The sequence below is a fragment of the Spinacia oleracea genome, chromosome 2, assembly GCF_020520425.1.
Source record: "Spinacia oleracea cultivar Varoflay chromosome 2, BTI_SOV_V1, whole genome shotgun sequence".
Taxonomy (NCBI): Eukaryota; Viridiplantae; Streptophyta; class Magnoliopsida; order Caryophyllales; family Amaranthaceae; genus Spinacia; species Spinacia oleracea.
The window spans coordinates 15,467,417-15,489,045 of NC_079488.1; the positions used below are offsets into that span (position 1 = coordinate 15,467,417).

A 21,629-nucleotide genomic window follows, 5' to 3' on the forward strand; every position below is an offset into this window, starting at 1 on the left:
GCCCCTTATGCCCTGCCCCAGAGCCGGCCCTGGGTGCGGTTTTTCCCTCCAAAATGTTTTTTCAACTTAAAAAAAAATTACATAACTTTTTGAGCGATTTCCTTCAATATTGCATAAAGATCCAATAATTCCCTAAATATGTTACTTTTTAAGTTATTTCCCACCATACCGTCCACGTAAGCAAGGGAGAAAGAGATGTAATTATTTTTTTTCCGGTTCAGCATTGAACCGCCATATGAGATAGCGGTTTTTTTGTAAAGCAAACCGCCATCTCAGATGGCGGTCAATGTTATAAACCGCTATCTGAGATAGCGGTTTGCTTTAAAACAAACCCGCTATCTCATATGGCGGTTTGCTTAGTTGTAAATTATTTTTGACATGAATTACAGTTTAAATAGCAATATACTTTAGAAGTAACTTCTTGTGACATCAATTGCGTCTGTAGCTCAGTGGATAGAGCTTGTTGTTTCTAAGTAGAAGGTTGTGGGTTCGACCCCTATCTGACACCCTTATTTCTTTTTTACCAAATTATAAACATTAATTATAATATTAATTATAAACATTACCAAATTTAACTTATCAACATCAGCGTCTGTACCTACCTGACGCGCTTATTTTTTTTTACCATTTATAAACCGCTATCTCATATAAACAGCTATCTCAGATAGCGGTTTACTTAAGTCAACCGCTACCTGAGATAGCGGTTTAGTGCCGCTTCGTTAAACAAAAAGAGACCGGTTTTAATGCTGACGTGGACGGTATGGTGGGAATTAAGTTAAAAAGTGGCGCATTTTGGGAATTTGACGTTCTTTAAACAATATTGAATGAAATCGCTCTAACTTTTTAAAAAAAAGGAAACTAAGATAAAAATGAAATAAAAATATATTTCGATTACCATAAATGTAACTACATAATATATTATTGGAGGAAAGATGAATCAACAATATTCTTTCCTTTACAATTTGATTTTATTTCTATATTATTCTAAGTTTTTAATTTGATAACGAAATTTAAATAATATTGATGGACTTCTAACTTTAGTCTGTTGTTAATAATAATACATGGTGAGTACGATTGTTAATTAAAATAACAAGACAAGGTAAGTAGACTAACATTAGAAGTTCATTTATCAAAAATTATATTCAATTCAAACTATTTGACTAACTTATTTATGCTCGGCTCTTTTTCGGGTTATCTATTTTCAAAAATAGTCCCCGAATCTCTCTTTTAATAGGAACCATGCATTGCACTGGGTCTAAGCTAATTTTTAAATATGTAAAAGACAGTAACGGTGGCAGGAATTTTCCATTAAGCCATTAAGGGTTCGGATTTTTGTTTTTGTTTAAAGACTTAGTTAATTGATCAGATTTTTCAAAAAAAGTAAATAAAAAAAAAGCCCCCTATAAAAAAGGGAAAGCAAGGGGTATTTTGATTGAATCGGTGTATTTTTTATTAGATTCAATCCCGCATCTACCCTGATCTTAGTGAGGGGTAAAACCACTGCGTCAACCCTCCTTGTCATCATTAATTCTCCACGCATTTATAATCTGTATTTAATTTATTAACTTTTCCAGGTTCACGAAGTCTAATAGGGGTTTAGTCGAACCCACTGAACCCTTTTCGCACCTCCACTGGCAGCGGTAGTACTAATTTAAATGAGCTTGTACGTTCCCTCAAAAAAAAAATATGAGCTTGTACGTAGTAATTTTTTTTTTTGACATATTACGTTCAAGTCTTGATATAGCGCCTCCTATAATCCAATGTTGTTCAAGTCAAAATAGGGCCCCTACGATCCACAGCCTGACATCAATGTTAAAAAAAACAGCCGTTAGTAGTAGAGCTGACAATGGATTGGATTGAATTGGGTCGGAATAAGGTCTATCCATTTATAAACAGGTTAAAATTTTTTCAACCCGACCTGTGTACTTAAACGGGGTTGAAATTCTCAATCCAACACAAAACGACTGTATTTCGTTGTGAACTCTTCGGAATGTTTGCCGTGTGAAGTTGTGTTTGTTCTTGGGAATGTTTGCCGTATGAAGAGGTTTATTGATTAATTATAAGTTACAACGATGGGCATTGAAAGTTACGACTCGAACTCTAGAAGTGGTAGTTTGCCTTCTTGATCCGACCCCGCCATTCTGGGAGGAAGTATTTTGTGATTACAAAAACAAATCAGATCAAAATAAGTTCGAATATGGTACACATAAGTTCAAATATGGTACTCACAAATTCAAAATTGGTATTCAGAAGATAAAAAATGATGTTCATTTTTCAAATATAGGACTCAAAAGTTTTCAAAATAATGGTAAAATTACCGCCTAACCCTCGAATATGTGTCTGGAAATACATCTCTGAGATGAGCATGTTCGGCCTCTTTCCATTGTCGTGGTATGTCCATCATATTATTGAATGCAAATTAAAAGCTCTCATGAATAGGCAAATAAGGGTGGGACTACTTCACTACTTGGTAGTTACTCTACATTCACTCTTCATCTTAAATTATGAATTTGACCTTTCAGATTTCAGTATCTTGCAAACTAAGAATAATTCTACCTATTCGGGGAAAACAAACAAAAAAAAAAACAATTGAAGAAATTACAAACCAACCACAGTAGGTTTGGTTAAGGTGTACAGATCAGTTCGGATGCATATCATTATCATACAATCTGTGGACTGCAGGTTGTGACTGTTATCCCATTTTTTGGACTAACGACATAACCGCACTAACGTTTGATCATGTCGTGTCAACCAGGTTCTGTCGTGTCGCAGGTAAGCATAGTTCCAGGAAGATACGTCCGACGTGGCGTCGTATGACGAGGCATAGACGACGAAGGACAGACGACAACGCGCAAGAACGTAGAGACGGGTCGTCTCTGGGCAGGCCAATAAAGATAAGTTAACCTAAAGCCCACGATGGGCAGCGCCGTCATGATAGCAGGAACGAGTCCAAGGCATGCGCGAGAAGCGTGGAGTCAGTTGAAGACCAAAGAAACGTGCAACAAAGATATCCCTATCTTTGTGGGATTCTCTCAACCAACCAGACCGTTGGAAAATTCCTATAAAAGGACGAAGACGAAGACAAACGGGGAAACAGAAACGGAAGCTCTCATACTCTCAAGCCATAAAAGCATTCAAATCATTCTTGTATTCGTTATTTATATTTTGTGACATTGATTTCTAGAATAAGATACAAACAATCATATAGGAAACTTAGTGGATTGATAGCCTCATAGCTATCCGCGGTTTTTTACCTTATTCCTGGGTTTTCCGCGTCAACACTTCTCTGTGTCGTGTCTCTTTTTGTCTTCCCTTATTTGATTATCGCTTAGTTAGTGTCGACCTAAGCCAAAGATCGCCCCTAGACGAAATTTGGCATAAACAGTTTGGCGCCGTCTGTGGGGACATTAACTAGGTTTCACACAAAATCACCCTACACACCATGACTACTGAAGAGATGACGCTCGCAGAGATGAAAGCGGCCTACGAGAAGGCCCAAGCAGAGCTGGCCCAAGAAAGGGCCTCCATTGAAAACCTCCAGAAGGAGCTCGAATCCGTGAAAAGTAACAAGCATCAATCGCGTTACAAGCCAGGTGCAAAACCGAAGAAGTCGATATTCGAGATGACTGGCGACTCTGAAGACCTGTCCGACGGCGAGGAGCCACATGAGGAAAAGGATGAAGCAATACCGGACCCCGTCACCAAGCGCCTAAATAAAATGGAAAATCACATGAAGAAGCGATGCTCGTTGATGATGAAGCTGATGACCAAACTGTCGGGGGCACCCACGCCCGTGGAGACCGAGCCGACCGACGGGTATGCAGCATCGCCGTTCTGTGAAGCGATCGCTAGGGTGACGATACCACACCAGCTCCGACTCCCTACCTGGACCACCCTGTATGACGGAACGTCTGATCCATACAGACACGTCAACTTCTACAAGCAGCGAATGTGGCAGATCGGCATCCCCTACGACCTGGTCGAGCCCGTCATGTGCAAATCCTTCGGAGGAACCCTCGACGGAGCAGCCTTGGAATGACTCATGAACATAACACCTGGATCTATCTTCTGCCTGTCCGACCTCATCAACGCTTTCTACCAACAATTCGCCAGCAGTCGTCAGTTGGAGAAACAAACAAGTGACCTCTATCGGTTGGTCCAAGGACCTACCGAGTCGGTACGCGATTATTTTAACCGTTTTAATTGTGAAAAAATTAGCATAAAAAACTGTGATGTCAGGACAGCCATCGAAGCATTCAAGAGAGGTCTCGTCCCCAACTCAGAGCTGTACCGGGAACTAACCAAATATCCCTGTGCAAACTTCGAAGAAGTCAGATCGAGGGCTACTGCCCAGATGCGGATTGAAGACGACGAGATTACACGAATGGTTTCTCAGCGACCAGCAGGGGGCAGCAGCGACAGGAGGTCGTACACCCCAAGGAACAACGGCTGGAGACACCAACCATACAACCGCCAGGGTCAGGTACAAAATGTCAATCAATATGATGATACTAACAGTGTTTACAGGAATGAACGGGACGTTTATCCCCCCATCTCCGAGTATGGCTTCAACGTCGACATCGGAGGCGTGGTAAACGCCCTTCAAAGTGTAGGTGGTACCGTCAGATGGCCTAAGAAGAGTGACAGACCAGACTCTATGAAGGACATGAGCAGGTGGTGGGACTTCCACCGCGACAATGGCCACACAACCGAGGAATGCATCTCCCTCAAAAAGGAGGTTGCGTATCTATTGAAAAGAGGCCACCTGAAGGACCTACTGAGCGACAAAGGAAAGGAGACGTACAACAAGGATAGCAGCTCCCAACCCAACCCAGCACCAAGCGGCGACCGACCAGCCCCGCCCACGTTCGAAAAAGTGGTAAACGTTATTTCTGGTGGTTCAGATATATGTGGACTAACTTCTTCTGCAGCTAAAAAAATCAACAGGGGCGAATCTGAAGCCGTCAAAGAGGGGCAGACCGAAGACGAAGTAGCACTCGACAAGTCATTAGCGGCGATGATAATAACCTTCGACGACTCAGATTCAACCGACACAATACAGGAACATCATGACGGACTAGTCATATCGCTCCCAATAGGCAACGCTCTCATCAAAAGGATATTGATCGACAACGGCAGTTCAGCAAACGTATTGTTCCTAGAGGCTCTGCAGGAAATGGGACTAGACGAAAAGAGTATAATCAGAAGGTCGACAGTCCTAGTAGGATTCAGTGGAGAATCGCTACGAACAGTAGGAGAGATATCGCTGCCTACGTACGCAGAAGGTGTTAATGTGATGACCAAATACAACGTCGTCGACTGCCCATCAGCATACAACGTCATTTTGGGACGACCATGGATCCACAAAATGAAGGCGGTGCCGTCGACATACCACCAGTCAATCAAGTTCCCAACCAAATGGGGAGTCATGGAAATCAAAGGACAGCAAAGGGACGCAAAGAAATGTTATGAAACGGCGCTGAAACCATCAAAGTCATCCATCTAGCAATTACAGCCAGGGTCGACGGTAGACGACCCCGACGACCAACAGATCGACGAAATTACGCTAGATCAGGCAAAGCCAGACCAAGTAGTAAGGATCGGAGCGTCGCTGCCTGACAATATCAGAAGTCAGATAGTGTCATTCCTAAGAGAAAACTCGGACTGCTTCGCTTGGTCGCACGAGGACATGACAGGAATCAGTTCAGACATCATCACCCACAAACTCAATGTCGACCCCAACTTCAAACCAGTGAAACAGAAACGGCGAAAATTCGCACCTGAGAGAAATAAAATCATAGACGAAGAAGTCCAAAAACTGATAGACTCCGGGAAAATCAGAGAAGTCAAGTATCCAGATTGGTTAGCAAATGTCGTCGTCAGTAAAAAGAATGGAAAGTGGAGAGTCTGTATCGACTTCACAGACATCAACAAAGCATGCCCTAAAGACCCATTCCCGCTGCCGCACATCGACGCCCTGGTCGACGCCACTGCTGGACACGAGCTACTAACATTTATGGACGCCTACTCCGGATACAACCAGATCCTTATGCACCAAGACGACCAGGAGAAAACATCTTTTGTAACAGATAGAGGTATTTATTGTTATAAAGTCATGCCTTTTGGTCTTAAAAATGCAGGTGCAACGTACCAGCGATTGGTCAACAAAATGTTCAAAGACCAACTTGGAGACACGATGGAGGTCTACATCGACGACATGCTAGTAAAATCAAGGAAGGCCGACGACCATGTCGAACACCTACGACAATCCTTCGACATATTGAGAAAATACGGTATGAAACTCAACCCAACTAAATGTTCTTTCGGAGTGTCTGCAGGGAAATTTTTAGGTTACATCGTCACCCAAAGAGGAATCGAGGCTAGCCCCGACCAGGTGCGCGCAATCATCAACATTCAATCCCCCAGGAACATAAAAGAGGTACAGCGCTTGACAGGAAGAGTGGCGGTGCTAAATCGTTTTATCTCGCGGTCGTCGGACAAGTGTCGTCTATTCTACGACGTCTTGCGTAAAAATAAAGGTTTTGACTGGTCCGACGACCACGAAGCAGCCTTGCAAAACCTCAAAAAATACATGATGTCGCCACCCCTCCTGTCCAAACCCAAAGAAGGCGAAGTCCTACAACTGTACCTAGCCGTCAGCTCCACAGCAGTCAGCGCGGTCCTAGCCCGGGAAGACGAAACGCAACAGCTACCTATTTACTACATAAGTAAGTCGCTACTAGAAGCGGAAACCAGGTATTCCTCCCTCGAAAAACTCGTTTTAGCACTCGTTACTGCAGCTAGAAAACTAAGGCATTATTTCGAAACTCACCAAATAGTGGTGATGACTAATTATCCAATCAAGTCTGTGATGCGTAGACCAGAACTAACAGGTCGAATGGAGAAATGGACGATGGCGCTAGGAAGCTTCGACATCAAATACCAACCAAGAACGGCGGTGAAATCGCAGGCACTAGCAGACTTTGTGGCAGACTTTAGCCCCGACCTGGAGAAAATAGCGGACGACGAAGTCAAACTCATCAATAACGTAGAAGAGATATGGACGCTCTTCGTCGACGGCTCGTCTAACTTTCGCGGTGCAGGTCTAGGCGTCGTGCTAAAGTCACCACAAGGGGACATGATAGCACAAGCCATATGCTGCGACTTCAAAGCGACAAACAACGAAGCAGAATACGAGGCATTAATCGCCGGGTTGACGCTAGCTGAAAAATTGGGGGCAAGTGGACTCAACATCTTTAGCGACTCACAATTAATCGTCAACCAGATCAACGGCGACTACGAGGCTAAAGACCTGAAAATGAACTTGTACCTCGAAAAAGCAAAAAAGCTAGCCTCCAAATTCAAACCCCTCTCCATTAAACAAGTTCCACGAGACCTTAACACGCAAGCCGACGCCCTTGCCAACCTAGGATCCGCACTCAGAAAGTCGCCATTCTCGACCATACCTCTAGTACACCTATTGTCACCCGCTATTGAAAAAGACATACCACAAGATGCCAGCCTCGTCCTATCAACCACAAACACCGATAGCTGGACCAAGCCCATCCTCGACTACCTAACACATGAAACCCTACCCGACGACAAGCTCGAAGCCAGGAAGATACTTTTCAAAGCTTCACGATATGTTATTTTGCAGGGTATATTATTTAAAAGATCAGCGGACGGAATGTTGATGCGATGCATAGAAAAAACAGAATGGGAAAGACTACAAAAGCAATACCACGAAGGAGAATGTGGCGGACATGAAGGAGGACGAAGCCTGTCAACCAGAATCAAAAGAAACGGATATTATTGGCCAACGATGCTCAAGGACGCAATGAGGTACGTAGCTAAGTGCGACAAATGTCAACGACACGCAGGTATGACACATAAACCATCTGAATTTTCACACCCCACCTTAACTCCGTGGCCTTTCATGAAATGGGGAATGGACATCGTCGGTAAATTACCCGTCGCCCCAGGACAAAAGGTCTTCATGCTCGCTCTAACAGATTATTTTTCTAAGTGGATAGAAAGAGGTGCGTTCCAACAGGTAAGAGACAAAGAGGTATGTTCGTTCATATGGACTAACATTATATGCAGATTCGGAGTGCCATCAGAAATCATATGCGACAACGGATCCCAATTCATCAGCGACAAGACTAGGGCTTTCTGCAAGACGTGGAACATTGAGCTAAAGACGTCAACGCCAAGATACCCCCAAGCAAATGGACAGGCGGAATCCAGCAACAAAACAATCATCGCATCGCTAAAAAAGCGGCTGGACGATAAGAAGGGACGATGGGCAGAAGAGCTGCCATCCATCCTATGGGCCAACAGGACGACGCCTAGGACGGCGATGGGACAGACTCCCTTCTCACTCGTTTACGGGTGCGAAGCAGTACTACCCCCCGAAGTGACGCTGCCCAGTGCACGATATGGACTCATAACGCCAGAGCAGAACGACGTCGAACTTAGTGAAAACCTCGACAACACAGAAGACTTCAGAGAAGCAGCGTTGATAAGAATGGCGTCGCAACAGCAGATTGTGGCAAAATGCTTCAACAAAAACGTCAAAGTAAAAATGTTCAAGGAGGGCGACTGGGTGTTGCGCAAAGTGTTCCAAAACACAAAAGAATTAAACGCAGGTAAACTCGCGCCAGCTTGGGAAGGACCATACTTGATCGATAAAATCGTCGGAAAGGGGGCATACAGGCTCGTCACCAAAGACGGCAAGTCGGTCCCCCGAATCTGGAATGCTACACATCTTAAACTCTATCACTTTTAAAATATCCGTCGTAGCCAATTTTATCAGTTGTCGTACCATCGTTTCTACCTTCTTCCTTATTTTTTTTTATCGCTTTATTTGTTTGGAAATTGTTACTGACTTAGGCATCGGAGGGCCGTTGGCATCCCCAACGGCCAATCCTCCTAGCAACCCATGTTTTCTTTTGCAGAAGATAACACACGACGCATGATAGAAAATGAACCCCAAGTGATTAACAACGAGCAACCGATACAGGTACGGTTTTACATACATGTAATGCCACCATTTCAATATTTGTTACCCGTAAGACACATGCCACACGACGCACGACGAAAGCTTCAAAACACAAGAGTCACGAAGAACACACGTAAATAAGAAAAAGAGAGGAACACACTTATATAGCAAAATACAAATTGCGCGACCCCTAAGGCCACGACTTCCGAAATTCAAACACAAAGCATTATCCAAACACCTCGCCGCCGCCACCGACGACGAGTAAAAAAATCCAAAACACGAAAATAAAACACAAGTCATCCAAACCACCTCGTCGTCGCCATCGACGACGAGTAAAGAAATTCACAAACAAAACACAAAAACCAACAGAAATTCAAAAACTACAAACTATTACATCCCTTCTTCCTGTGTAGAGGCCACGACCTCCTGCTCCGACTCCTGCTCTGGGGGCACGACGGCGTCAGTCACGACTAGCACCTCCACCGACGCCACGTCCAACGTCTCGTCTTGAGAAACGACGACAAGAGCCTCCTCTTCGCACCCAACAGCTAATACCTCCCCCTCTTGCTCCAGAACAGGCGCATCCACCACCAACAAGGCAGCATCCACTTCTATCGCCTCAGTACTGGCGGTGTCAGCCGTCTTCGCTAACTCTTCCGAATCCACCACGGGCACCGACAGATCAGCCATGGTACCGCCATTAGCCAGATAGTCGTCCACCTCCTTCTGACACGGCCAAAGGCTAGTCTCCCCAATCAAGCAGGAGTACATCATTTGCGCCCGCGTCCTCCATATAGCGAGAGCCTAGACGTCCTTCGCCTCCTCCTGCAGGGCGTCGTACAAGCTCCTCAATCCATCTAACTCCTCCGTCGTCGAGGCCAGCTCTTCCTTCACTTTCTCCAGATCTTTAGCCACGTCGGCTAACTGCTTATCCTTACCTTTCAATTGATCACCCTTGGCCTTAACCACCGCAGCGAGGTCCACGACCTTCTTCTCAGCAGCCTTCCACTTCGCCTCCCACGACACGGCCGCCTTCTTCACCGTCGCCGTCAGCTGCCTCGCATTCGTCACCTCATCGCACAGCAACGAACATTGCCTACGCACAGCCAAGGCAGCCTGCGACGCCTACGCAAAACCAATGCCAAAACAGATTTACACAACACACATCTTTTGCAAACAAAAAAGAAGAAAAAACTAAATAAAACTCACCCGCAGACTAAGTTCAGCGGCGTCCGACGCGACAGGAAGAGGATTCACCTCGTGATATCGTCGATACGTCGTAGGCAAGATCAAGCGATCAGCGAAAGGCCATATAACAGACGCCTCTTCATCACCCAAGAAGCCTGGGGGTAAAGTGATAACCGTATCCTCGACAGGATTCGTCTCAGCAGGACGCTTCTTGGCCGACGAAGCAGACACTTTACCAACGTCGACAGCAGCAGACGACGCCTTGAACGGCTACGGGGGCGATGACGAAGCAATCGGATGAAAGCCTTCGGCTCCTATGACGACAGGCGTCTCGGCCGACGAACCAATCGCAGAAAACCGAGGTACGACCGTCATACCTTGTCCACCAGAAGTCGAGGACGACCTCAATCGCTTCCTCGCACGCTCCTGAATCTCGCTCTGAGACATCCTTGACACAGGCCTAGACGACAAAGTGTGCTCTACACCCAATACAAAAGATCAAGGTCAAACACTATCCAAAGCAAAAACAAAAATATATACAAACCCCGAAATAAACAAACGTCAAATACCTGAGTTGTCAGCCATATCGCCTACTTCACCTTCGGCGGACGACGAGTTTGCCACTACCTCTTCAAGCAAATCCAACCTTTTCCGACGACGAGTCAGTTGACCTGATTCCTCGTCTATTTCCTCCTCCTCGGCGACGTCGCTTGACCGGTTCACCTCTTGCTCGTCTAAAAACTCCCCGTCGCGACTAAAAGACCTATCCTCGACAGAATAACCCAAGAATTTCCGATACTTGTCCTCAGAATCAGCGTTCAACTCAGTCAACGACGACGCCTTGACAACTGCAAAACAAAACCAAGTAAGGCGACGTTCAGTAAAACGACGAGAAACAAAGACAAAACAACACATTAACCTTCCGTCGTCCATCCCTCGACCAGAAACCGCCCTTTATCTCCCAGAGAATCTTTGCCTACGAAGACAAAACGACTCTGCCAACCCCTGTCGTTCACACCTAAACCAACACCTAAGTTCGTCTTCCCCTTCTTCGTGACCAAGGTATACCTATAACAATTCTGCAGCGCTAGGTCGTAAGTATACATCAAGTCAGACAGGTCAAACGGCGCTCGCCAGTTTGCAGTAACTCCGTGCACCACCGTGAAAACCCGCCATATCTGGGGCATCAACTGACCCGGGCTCAAATGGAAAACCTCGATAAAGGACCTAACTAGAGGAGTGAAATGGAATTTGAAGCCAATTGTGAACGGATACTCGTACATAACCACATACCCCTCTGGACAGTCAAAGGCTTCCTCGTCCGAGCCGGGTATCTTCACTTCCGCCGACGGCGGCAAACCAGCAAGTTCAACAAACTCCGCCGGGTCCACCACAATAGAATATATCGGGTTAAGGGACTTAACCCGAGTGGATCCCGACTCCCCCTTTCCTCTCACTACAACCGACTTAGATCTACCCATCTCACTTACAAAAATCTACAAGAAAATCGAAAAAAGAAAGTAAATTTTACCTGAAATCGAGCAAACTCAGTGCGAAAATCCACTTCACTTTCTCCCTCTTCTCTCTCCTGCTTTCGGATCTAGAAATTTTTTGAAAAATCTTGGTGTGAGAACTTTATTGCATGTCGCGAATCGATATTTATTACTCTGGAATTCCGAACGGTTTGTCCCATGAACTAGGCAGTTGAAGACGGTTTTTTTTTATTTTTTAAATTTGAATTGTTTCTTTCGCTCTGTATGACTCCGCAAATTCATAATTGGGGGCAAACTGTTATCCCACTTTTTGGACTAACGACATAACCGCACTAACGTTTGATCATGTTGTGTCAACCAGGTTCTGTCGTGTCGCAGGTAAGCATAGTTCCAGGAAGATACGTCCGACGTGGCGTCGTATGACGAGGCATAGACGACGAAGGACAGACGACAACGCGCAAGAACGTAGAGACGCGTCGTCTCTCGGCAGGCCAATAAAGATAAGTTAACCTAAAGCCCACGATGGGCAGCGCCGTCATGATAGCAGGAACGAGTCCAAGGCATGCGCGAGAAGCGTGGAGTCAGTTGAAGACCAAAGAAACGTGCAACAAAGATATCCCTATCTTTGTGGGATTCTCTCAACCAACCAGACCGTTGGAAAATTCCTATAAAAGGACGAAGACGAAGACAAACGGGGAAACAGAAACGGAAGCTCTCATACTCTCAAGCCATAAAAGCATTCAAATCATTCTTGTATTCGTTATTTATATTTTGTGACATTGATTTCTAGAATAAGATACAAACAATCATATAGGAAACTTAGTGGATTGATAGCCTCATAGCTATCAGCGGTTTTTTACCTTATTCCTGGGTTTTCCGCGTCAACACTTCTCTGTGTCGTGTCTCTTTTTGTCTTCCCTTATTTGATTATCGCTTAGTTAGTGTCGACCTAAGCCAAAGATCGCCCCTAGACGAAATTTGGCATAAACAGTGACAACGCTTGATAACCACACATATCCTGTCAACTAAATGTAGACGTTCAACTGATGGCTTCTGATTTTAGCACGGCACCATGATGACTTGCAGGTGACTTCAGATAGTATACAGACACAGTCAAGTTAGGGATGTCAACGGGCCGGGGCGGATGTAGGTCCCTTTATTGGGCCCATCCCCACCTAGAATTCATCCTCATCCCCGCCCCAACACAAACTAAAATCCATTCCCGCCACGCCACACCACCTGCCTGGGTATCCATCCGTCTCACCCCCGCCCGATACCTGCGCCAATACACACCCCTACTTTTTCTTATTTAACAAACATTTGCCATATATACTAAGTACTGAAAAAATTAACTTTAGAAAAAATACTTTAAGACTAAAAGTACCATATATAATCGGAAAAAAAGTACCCGCCATAATAAATAAAAAATCCAAATAAAAAACTTAAATGGTCAACTAAAGTCCTATTATCACCTACAAATCTACAAACAAATAAATCCACACCTGCCCTATCACCCAATCACCCATGGCGGGTATGAAGCGGGGCAAGCGGGGATTGAGCGGAGCGGATGGGGATGGGGCGGGGCGGGTTCAACACAAAATCCATACTCGCCCAATCACCCATGATGGACACGATTTTTATACCCATCCCTGCCTCATCACCGGCCAAACCTACCCCATCCTCACAAAACCCGCCCCACTAACATCCCTAATTCAAGTATAAATGTGACATAAGGTATCAAGTCTTTCACATACTATGAGGGGGTCGAAAAAGCACGAGGCTAATGCGTGACCTCGTCCCTCGTGGGTGTGACGATTCTTTTTATTCAATCAAGTGTAATTGGATTTCCTGTGAGTTTACACCCAATTAACTAGTAATATAGGAGTCGCCATTCAGTTTTTAACGACAATGAGAAAAACTGACAAAACCCGGTTATCGTGACATAAAGGGAGTGCAATTATGTTTGACCACGGCGGCCGTAGGTTCCCTTGTGATCCCTGGTGGTGGGGATCGCTCAACGTACACCCGCAGGGTAGAGATTGAGGGTTCGGGGGACTGTAACTACCGAGAGGAGTACTCGCTCTTTGATAACTCGAGAGGCAGGATATCCTTACTAGCTCAGCATAAATAATTGAAGGGACATGCGTTAACTATTAAACTAATCTGAGTTGATTTTAGCAATATGCAACATATAATACTAGATCGATCGCGATTATCTGATTTAAATAGCATTAAGGGACCTAGCATGATAATCCGATTTCCCAAAAATATTATATTTGTTAGGCGTGGTAGAACAATCAGATTTAGTTAGTTTAACAGTTCATAAAAAGGGCGAGGAAAGCAATTAAATCATCGAAAAGGGACACATTACGACGCACCCTTGAGAGGTGCGTCACGGTTCTCAGAAAACTAACCACTTTGACTTTGCTATTTCTCCTTTTTATTTAACGAATCTCAAATTATGGGACAGGATACGTTCTGTTCGATTTATGGATCGATTGCGACAGAACGCGTGAACAATTTCGCAGCGTGAGGCTTAGGCTAGGGGTCGGAGTCAATACTCAGGATATGAATTGTGTGTTGTTATTTCACGTCGAACTTGGGCTATATTTATAGAAAAGAGTTTGTGGAAAGATAGAATTGCAGAGCTCTAATCCACAAAGAATTAGGAAAAAACACGTACCCAGGTAATTCCAGCGCCCAGGCCTGGGCGCCGAAGATTTCGGCGCCCAGAGCCAGGCGTTGAAAATAGGGTCTGGGCTGTTTTCTTAGTCAGATTCGGATTCCTGAAATCCATAGTGTTTGAGACTTAATCGAGACTTTTAGTGCGTATCAATTTCATGATGGAATGCGTCTGGGCCCGTTACGAACTCTAGGCTCGTTAGGATTTTAATTAATACGTAACTCTTATTTCCGAATCATATTAGGAATAGGATTCTCGCAGTTTTCTATCTCATTTAGGATTTATGTTGGAGTGCAACACCTAATTCTGACAGGTTTCTATCTTTTATGACTTGCCACTTTTAGAAGCTACCCTTTACGGCAGTTACTATTTTTAGCATGTTTCCATAAATAGCAGGTTTCTATAAATAGCAGGTTCCGGGTGAAACGAGAAGGGTGATTGAGATTCGTTATTTTATAGGAGATGCGTTGTCAAGTGGAGATTTATGTTTTCATCATCGAACCTTCCCTTTCGGGAATGGGGACAAAAGTAGGTGTCTACAGTTAGCCCCCACTTTGACTGAGTCTTTGAGTAAGACGATGGTCAAAGTATTAGACGGAGTGCGTCACACAAGCCATGGAGACCTGTTTTTGCGAGGGTCTCACGAGCCCCGAGTGATAACATTTGACTTAAGGGTCATCACTTTGAAGTGTCGACATATCCCTCACGTGTCATTGGGATTTGTCAACTGATAGTATAGAAACTTCCTCACTTTGTCATTGGAAGGATCTAAAGGTGCGTAGAAACTCCCTCACTTTGTCATTGGGAGTAGCTACAGATGTTTTCGAAATCAAAGCTGTAAAGTGTAATTGGGCCTGGCCAAGCCCAATCACGAGGTAAAAATGTTTTTAAAGATTCTCATTTTTAGGGTTAGCTAAACGAGAAAACCCCCTTGTTTTTATGGGACGTAAAACGAAGGAAAATCTAGCACATCGTTCTTTTTTGGAAAAAACGGAAAACCAATACTTAAATTTTTGGAAAAAAGGAAAAACTACTCACATCGCTCTTTTTTGGAAAAAACGGAAAACCAAAAGCTACTCACATCGTTTTTGGAAAAAACGGAAAACCAAAGGCTACTCACATCGTTTTTGGGAAAAACGGAAAACCAAAGGCTACTCACATCGTTTTTGGGAAAAACGGAAAACCAAAGAAAGTTATTGCTGCAGCGACTAAGGACCTGCGCGGTTAGTGACGCAGACCCCGAAGGCTAAAGATGGCGAGCCTGTCCGCTAAGGGTGGACACCCCGTCCGATAGAAGTGGACGAATCTGTTTTGAAATTTGTTTGGGTTTATTTTTTGAAAATAAGGACCTACGTGGTTTGCGCCGTAGACCCCGCCGGCTGAAGATGGCGAGCCTATTTCATTTTGTTTTTGAAGATTCTATTTTTCGAAAACTGAGGACCTGCGCGGCTAGTGACGCAGACCCCGCCCGCTGCGGGTGGGCGAGCCCTGTCCGCTGAGGGTGGACGCCCCTGAACTCGTTTTTCAATTTGGGACTCGCGTGGTTCGTGACGCGATCCTGCCCACTAAGGTGGGCAAGTTTCCTACTTTTTTCATCGTGATTTCTTTTTGAGAATGTCTTTTATTCATTCTTGCAAGAGCGAATTCTTTCGAGGGATGCTCGGATTTAGTTGTAACCTGAACGTGGGTTGACAACGGGTTTAGACAGACCTTTGTCTTGCGACCGTCTGCTTTCGTGGTTTTGAGCTAGTCTTTACGGCTCGATTTTTGCCACTACTTGGTCTTTGATCAGAGGACCATGCACAAGTGTCAATGACGACCTTTCTCTGAGGTCCAACCTGTTTTTTTTTTTGAGATATCCAAACATGAGATGGTGTATGGCGTAGTCCGGGAATGTGATTTTGATTGTGCGCTACTTGTTGGAGTATATTTTTTCGCGAGCCCCCAAGCACTGGGGCTCGTCGGTCGTTTTTCGTATCTTGTAATCATGTTTGGGGTCATGCTCGTATGTGCGAGCGACCTTTTATAGTAGTGTGCTACTTTAGCGAAGCCGTGGAGTGCGACTTCAGTTTTCAGGCGACATCCGCTTTTAGCTTGGCCCGGATTAATCCTTTGACAGACAAACATTTTTTATTTGGGAAACCAACGACTTAACGACACACATTTTTGGTGTTTCGAAGAATGACCATGATATTTATTTTGATTTGAAAAGTGTACATAAGCATTTTCTGAGACAAGTCTAAGTTTCGACCAAGTTTTAATGCTTATTTTTGCTTATTTGGGAGCTAAAGGTGCTTTTGGGCTTGATCCTACTTGCAATAGGGCCTCGTGTTTAGCAACACGGTTTTAAGTCCTTTCCTGTTCCGCGTTTTGTGAAGTCTGGGCCTTGGGCTGCATTTCCGGCGCCCAAGGCTAGGCGTTAAACATTTCGGCGCCCAGCCATGGGCGCTGGAAGTCTTTTCCTGGTGATATTTGACTTTCGGATTTCCTAACACGTTTCCGAATGGGATCAGGATGTCACTGGGTGCGTTCAGCTATATATAGGGGCTAGATACGTCCCTATTTTCCACCACTCTCAATTTCTTTCTCTCTTTTTTGCTGTGTTTTAATTACTCATTGCTTTTGCCATGTCGATCCCTACTTTCTCACTCCAACGGACTGTTAGGCGTTGGCTACGGGCCCTTACTCCTACAGAAAAGGCTTTGTTAAAAGAATACCACTTAGAGGCACTTTTAGGCTTACAATAAATTAACATTGATTATAACTTTCTGCATGCTGCCCTAAGCTTTTGGGACTCCGATCATCATGTTTTTGCCCTTCGGGGCAACGAAATATGTCCTTTGCCGGATGAATTTGCTGCGATCCTTGGTTATCCTACTAATGCTACTCCTGTTACCCCTGGCACTATTGAAGAGGGTAAAACAACCATAGTGGATTTCCTAGGGCTAGATGATAACATGTTTGCTCAAATTGTTGTAGGTGACAAGGTTAACTTGGCAAAACTTGTAAAACATCACTTTAGGCCTAGTAAGAATATGACCGAACAGAAATTGAATATTCGAGCCCTTGTGTTTTGCTTGTTGAATCACTATTTGCTGTCGAATAACAATGGCGCGTTCGGTGACATAAGGTTGATCCCCTTGATTAGCCAGATGGAAAGCTGCTATTCTATTATGCCGTTGGTTGTTGCCGAGACTTTGCTGAGTGCGGATGAGCTGAAGAAGGATGCCAAATCTGAACATTTTAAGGGGAGCCCCCTATTACTGCAGGTAATCGATTTTTCCTTGCGCCCGTATACACGTTTTTTTTTGCGTACACAATGAGTTTCATCGCCCAGGGCTGGGCGCTGGAATTTTCGGCGCCTGGTCCTGGGCGTTGAAACTGCGCACCAGGAACCGTTTTCTTTTATTATTTTTTGATCGTGCCCGCTTTTTGCAGATTTGGCTCGTGGAACGGCTTAGACTTTTGGAAGCTCCTGCAGATCCTAAACATTATCGCCCTATAGCCTTGGGTAACCGAAAATACTTGCACCAAGGCCAGGACGAGGCCGAATGGACCTTCTTTTTTACTTATGGCATTTGTTCTATTAAGTGGGTGGTACCATGGTGGGGTTTGACTACTATGACAAGGGGTTCTGATGTATCGATTTATGTTTCTTTGTTGGGGCTATCTCGTCCCATTTATATTTTCCCTTACCGAGTCATGCGTCAATATGGTTTAAGGCAGACTATCCCTTTTTCTGATACGGTACCACCTAAGGTAGCGGCCTTTTCACAAGCACGGGTTCTAGCGTGGGCTAAGTATTATGATGGTCTCCCGCGTTGGGCCGTAGCTACAAATGGCTTTGTGGGTCTTTCTGAAAACTACAAGTTGTGGATGAGCTCCGATGATAAAGATGTGAGGACCGAGGCTCGAAATGGGGAGCCGGCTGAGCTTTTGATACCTCGTATTCGTGTTAAGTATGAGGGTCCTGATTCTGCCAAACCTCGTACCTATAGTATTAAGACTGTGAAAGCTCGTCCTGATCGAAAGCGAAAGGAAGTTCCTCCCCGTTCCAGTTTCATGCCTAAAAAGATGCCTAACATGAAGGGGCCTGCTGTTGTTAAAAGAAATGCAAGCTCTCGCGGAGATCGTCGCCGGAACAATGTATGCGTTAGGAAGGCTCAGCCGCCTGTAGAAACAGTGGCTAGTCTAGTTGATGATAATAATCCGTCTCCCACCATTGTCTGTGCCCTTGAGGCTGAGCGGGCTATAACTGAGAATGTTTCTGAAGCCTTGGCATCTTTGGAAGTTAGTGTCCAGAAGCCGGTTCTTATGGAGATTGATATTGGGGCAGCGCAGAAGACTGCGGGGGTGGATCCTGCGAACATTGCCCTCTACAAGACTTTATTTGATGATCCGGAAGAACTAGAATAGTGTAGTTCTTGCTAGGGTGTAAGTGCCCTTTATTTATTTGAGTTGTGTTTGTTTTTATTCTTAGCACTTTGTTTTCTTTCTTATTATTTTTTCAATAAAGGCGTATTTTTATTTTTCATTTTCATTTATTTTTGTTTCTCCTCTTTTTTATGTTTTTATATGTCTAACACTTTTTGCACAAAGAATATGTGTTTTTTTTATTGGACCGAATCCTTGGTAAGGATTGCCTACGTATCTTGTCAGAATCAGGTCGCGCGTAGTTCTAGCTTTAGAATAAGTTCTAGTATGCCGGATTTCGGTAGATATGCCCTGAGGTGGAAGCGTATTACTTAATCGGTCAAATGAGTGAAGTATTATCATTATTTTCATCTGCCGTTTTTTTCCATAAGTCGCGTAAAAATGAAATTCGACTAATTTGTATGGCTATATTTTTGGTAAGCATATTTGGATACGTACTGTACCCCCCAAGTGTTCGTTATTTTTCCGTTGTGTGCGGATAAAATGAAGAGCACTTCTGAAAAGAAAATTTTTGGCAGGCAGAGAGTTTCAACGCCCAGGCTGGGGCGTTGGAAATTTCGGCGCCCAGCCCTGGGCGCTGAAAATGATTTCTGGCGGTCGTTTTTGACGCTTTGCTTCACATGTTCTTGCATTTATTTCTTTTTTGTGCCTTGATTTTTGCTCGTATTTAAAGTCAACTTTGAGGCTATTTTGTAGGCTTTTTTGACTGTTAGCGTGAAATGCATTTTTGTCCGGATTAATTTTTTCTATTCGTGACTCGAAACAATTTTGAAAATGGAGTTAGGGTGCGGAAGTTATGAAGATCTTTGTGTAGGCTTTTGAGGTGGGTTGAGGTGCGTGTCGTTTTTGAAGGATTGGTGGGGGTTATATTTTATTAATTCCCCTTTTAAGCAACATTTGCTTTCGTTTTGGATTTTGATTTCCTTTGACTTCACTGGTTGACTTTTATGTTTTGGGGATGGTGCGGTTTATTTTGTGGGTTTCGGGAATTGGTTCCCATGACACTATTTCAAAACCGAGTGGGCTTTGTTTGTTGGGCCTAGAGTGGGCCGCCTCTTTATTTTTGTATTTTGCAAGTACATTTGGTGCTTATTTAGTGTTAGAATAAAATTTTTAGGAGAAATATTACGCCTTTATTGATTCGGAAAGTAAGGAAAACACACTGAAATAAAACTGGCCTATATTCTAAGGGGCCTTAGGACCATCTAAAGTCTCTATTATTTTTTTCTACCAATCTAAAGAACTACTAGGCGCTTTTTACTAATGGTGCTCTATGTGGCTCAAGCCTGGGGTTTAGTCTCATAAAACTTCGGTCCTTCACCGATACTCGTCTTGAATTCTATTCCTTTTGCATTGACCCACTGATATGTCTTCACCCATCCGTTCTCGATCTCTTCTAGTGTTGATGCAGGAGAGATTAACCGGGTTGGATCGAAACCTTCATCTTGTGAAGCTAGGGTAGTCATCACAGTCTTGTCCTCCATAGGCCTCGATTCGTTAAACAATGTCCATAGAGCCTGGTTGTCCAATATTTCAGCTGTATTAGTCTTGGTGAGGTGGGGTGCCTCATCCAAAGGGTAGCAGTCATGGAAAATTTCAAATCCGGGTTTTAGCAAGCCATCCTGAACGAAGGGTTCAGGGAAATCGCAGCATGGGTGTTCTTCTCCTTCCCGAACGAACATCCCGTTAAGGGTTCTTTGATACGAGGGAAGGAGGGTGGTTTGTTTGGCTTTGTTAAGGCGTAGCCCAGACAGGCGGTCAGCAATATCTTCCTCCGTTGGTTCATAGCCTAAGCCAAAGGGAGTAGATTTGTTGGGTAAAGGATGGAATGTGCATTCCTTCTTCCTTATGCCCAGTGGGGTTCCTGGGAAATAACCTTGAGCTAGCAGCATTCTAGGGATGACCCGGGATGCATGCGGGTCTAGGAATGCTGGATCATAGTCTTCAATGAACTGGATTGCTTCTTCCATTTGAAACCCATAAAGGTCGTCTGCAGTTTCGGCCGTTCCAACCATAGTACAACTGATGTCGAGAGGAGGGGCGCGGATTCCTAGTATTACCCCGTTATGGTTAAGTTTAACCATTTGGTGCAGGGTAGAAGCCACACCTCCTAAGTCATGGAGCCAAGGTCGCCCCAATAGGAGGTTGAAAGTGGGCTTGATGTCGATTATTTGAAACTCCGTGGTGCGTGCCACAGGCCCGGTTTGTATGGTAAGGTTGATTTTTCCCAACACAGGCCTTCGGGAGTTATCATAGGCTCGTACCCCTTGTGTGGAGGTTTGGAAGTCATCGCTTCCTAGTCCCAAGCAATAGGCGGTTCGCAACGGGCAAACGTTAACCGCCGAACCGTTATCTACGAGCGCTAGGGGGATGTTTTGCCCTTTGCATCCAACTACTAGATAGAGGGCTTTGTTATGGGCACCCCCCTTCCTGGGTAAATCTTTGTCAGTGAAAACTATGGCCTTTTCTCCAACATCTCTCGTGACGTGGTTAACCAATGAGTCAGGTGTGATATCTGTAGGCACTGAGATGAGGTCAAGTGAGCGAATAAGCTTTTCGCGATGTTCTTTTGAGGTACACATGAGATCCCAGATGGTAATTTCGGCCTTGGTTCTTTTCAATTGTTTCAAAAGAGGATTTTCAATGACTTCTGCGACGGTGGTGTGCCGTCCATTCTCAGGAGCTTGCCTGACTGGGATATCGTCCATAGGAGGTGGGCGAATGTCAGGCTGGTATATTCTTCCTGATCTGGTGAGGTTGTCGACTTCGGGTTCTTGAGTGGTGGTGTCGATGAGAGCATACCCGGGCCAAGTTTCAGTAAAGAGGTCCT

At 44.6% G+C, this 21,629-nt stretch overlaps 1 protein-coding gene across 1 annotated transcript; it reads left to right on the top strand.

The window, feature by feature from the left end:
• The first annotated feature begins 4,042 nt into the window (after positions 1–4,042).
• LOC130467248 (uncharacterized) lies at positions 4,043–5,506 on the top strand. Its single transcript, XM_056835703.1, has one exon. It carries the CDS (start codon positions 4,043–4,045, stop codon positions 5,504–5,506), a length of 1,464 nt encoding a protein of 487 aa, XP_056691681.1.
• The last annotated feature ends 16,123 nt before the right edge of the window (positions 5,507–21,629 follow it).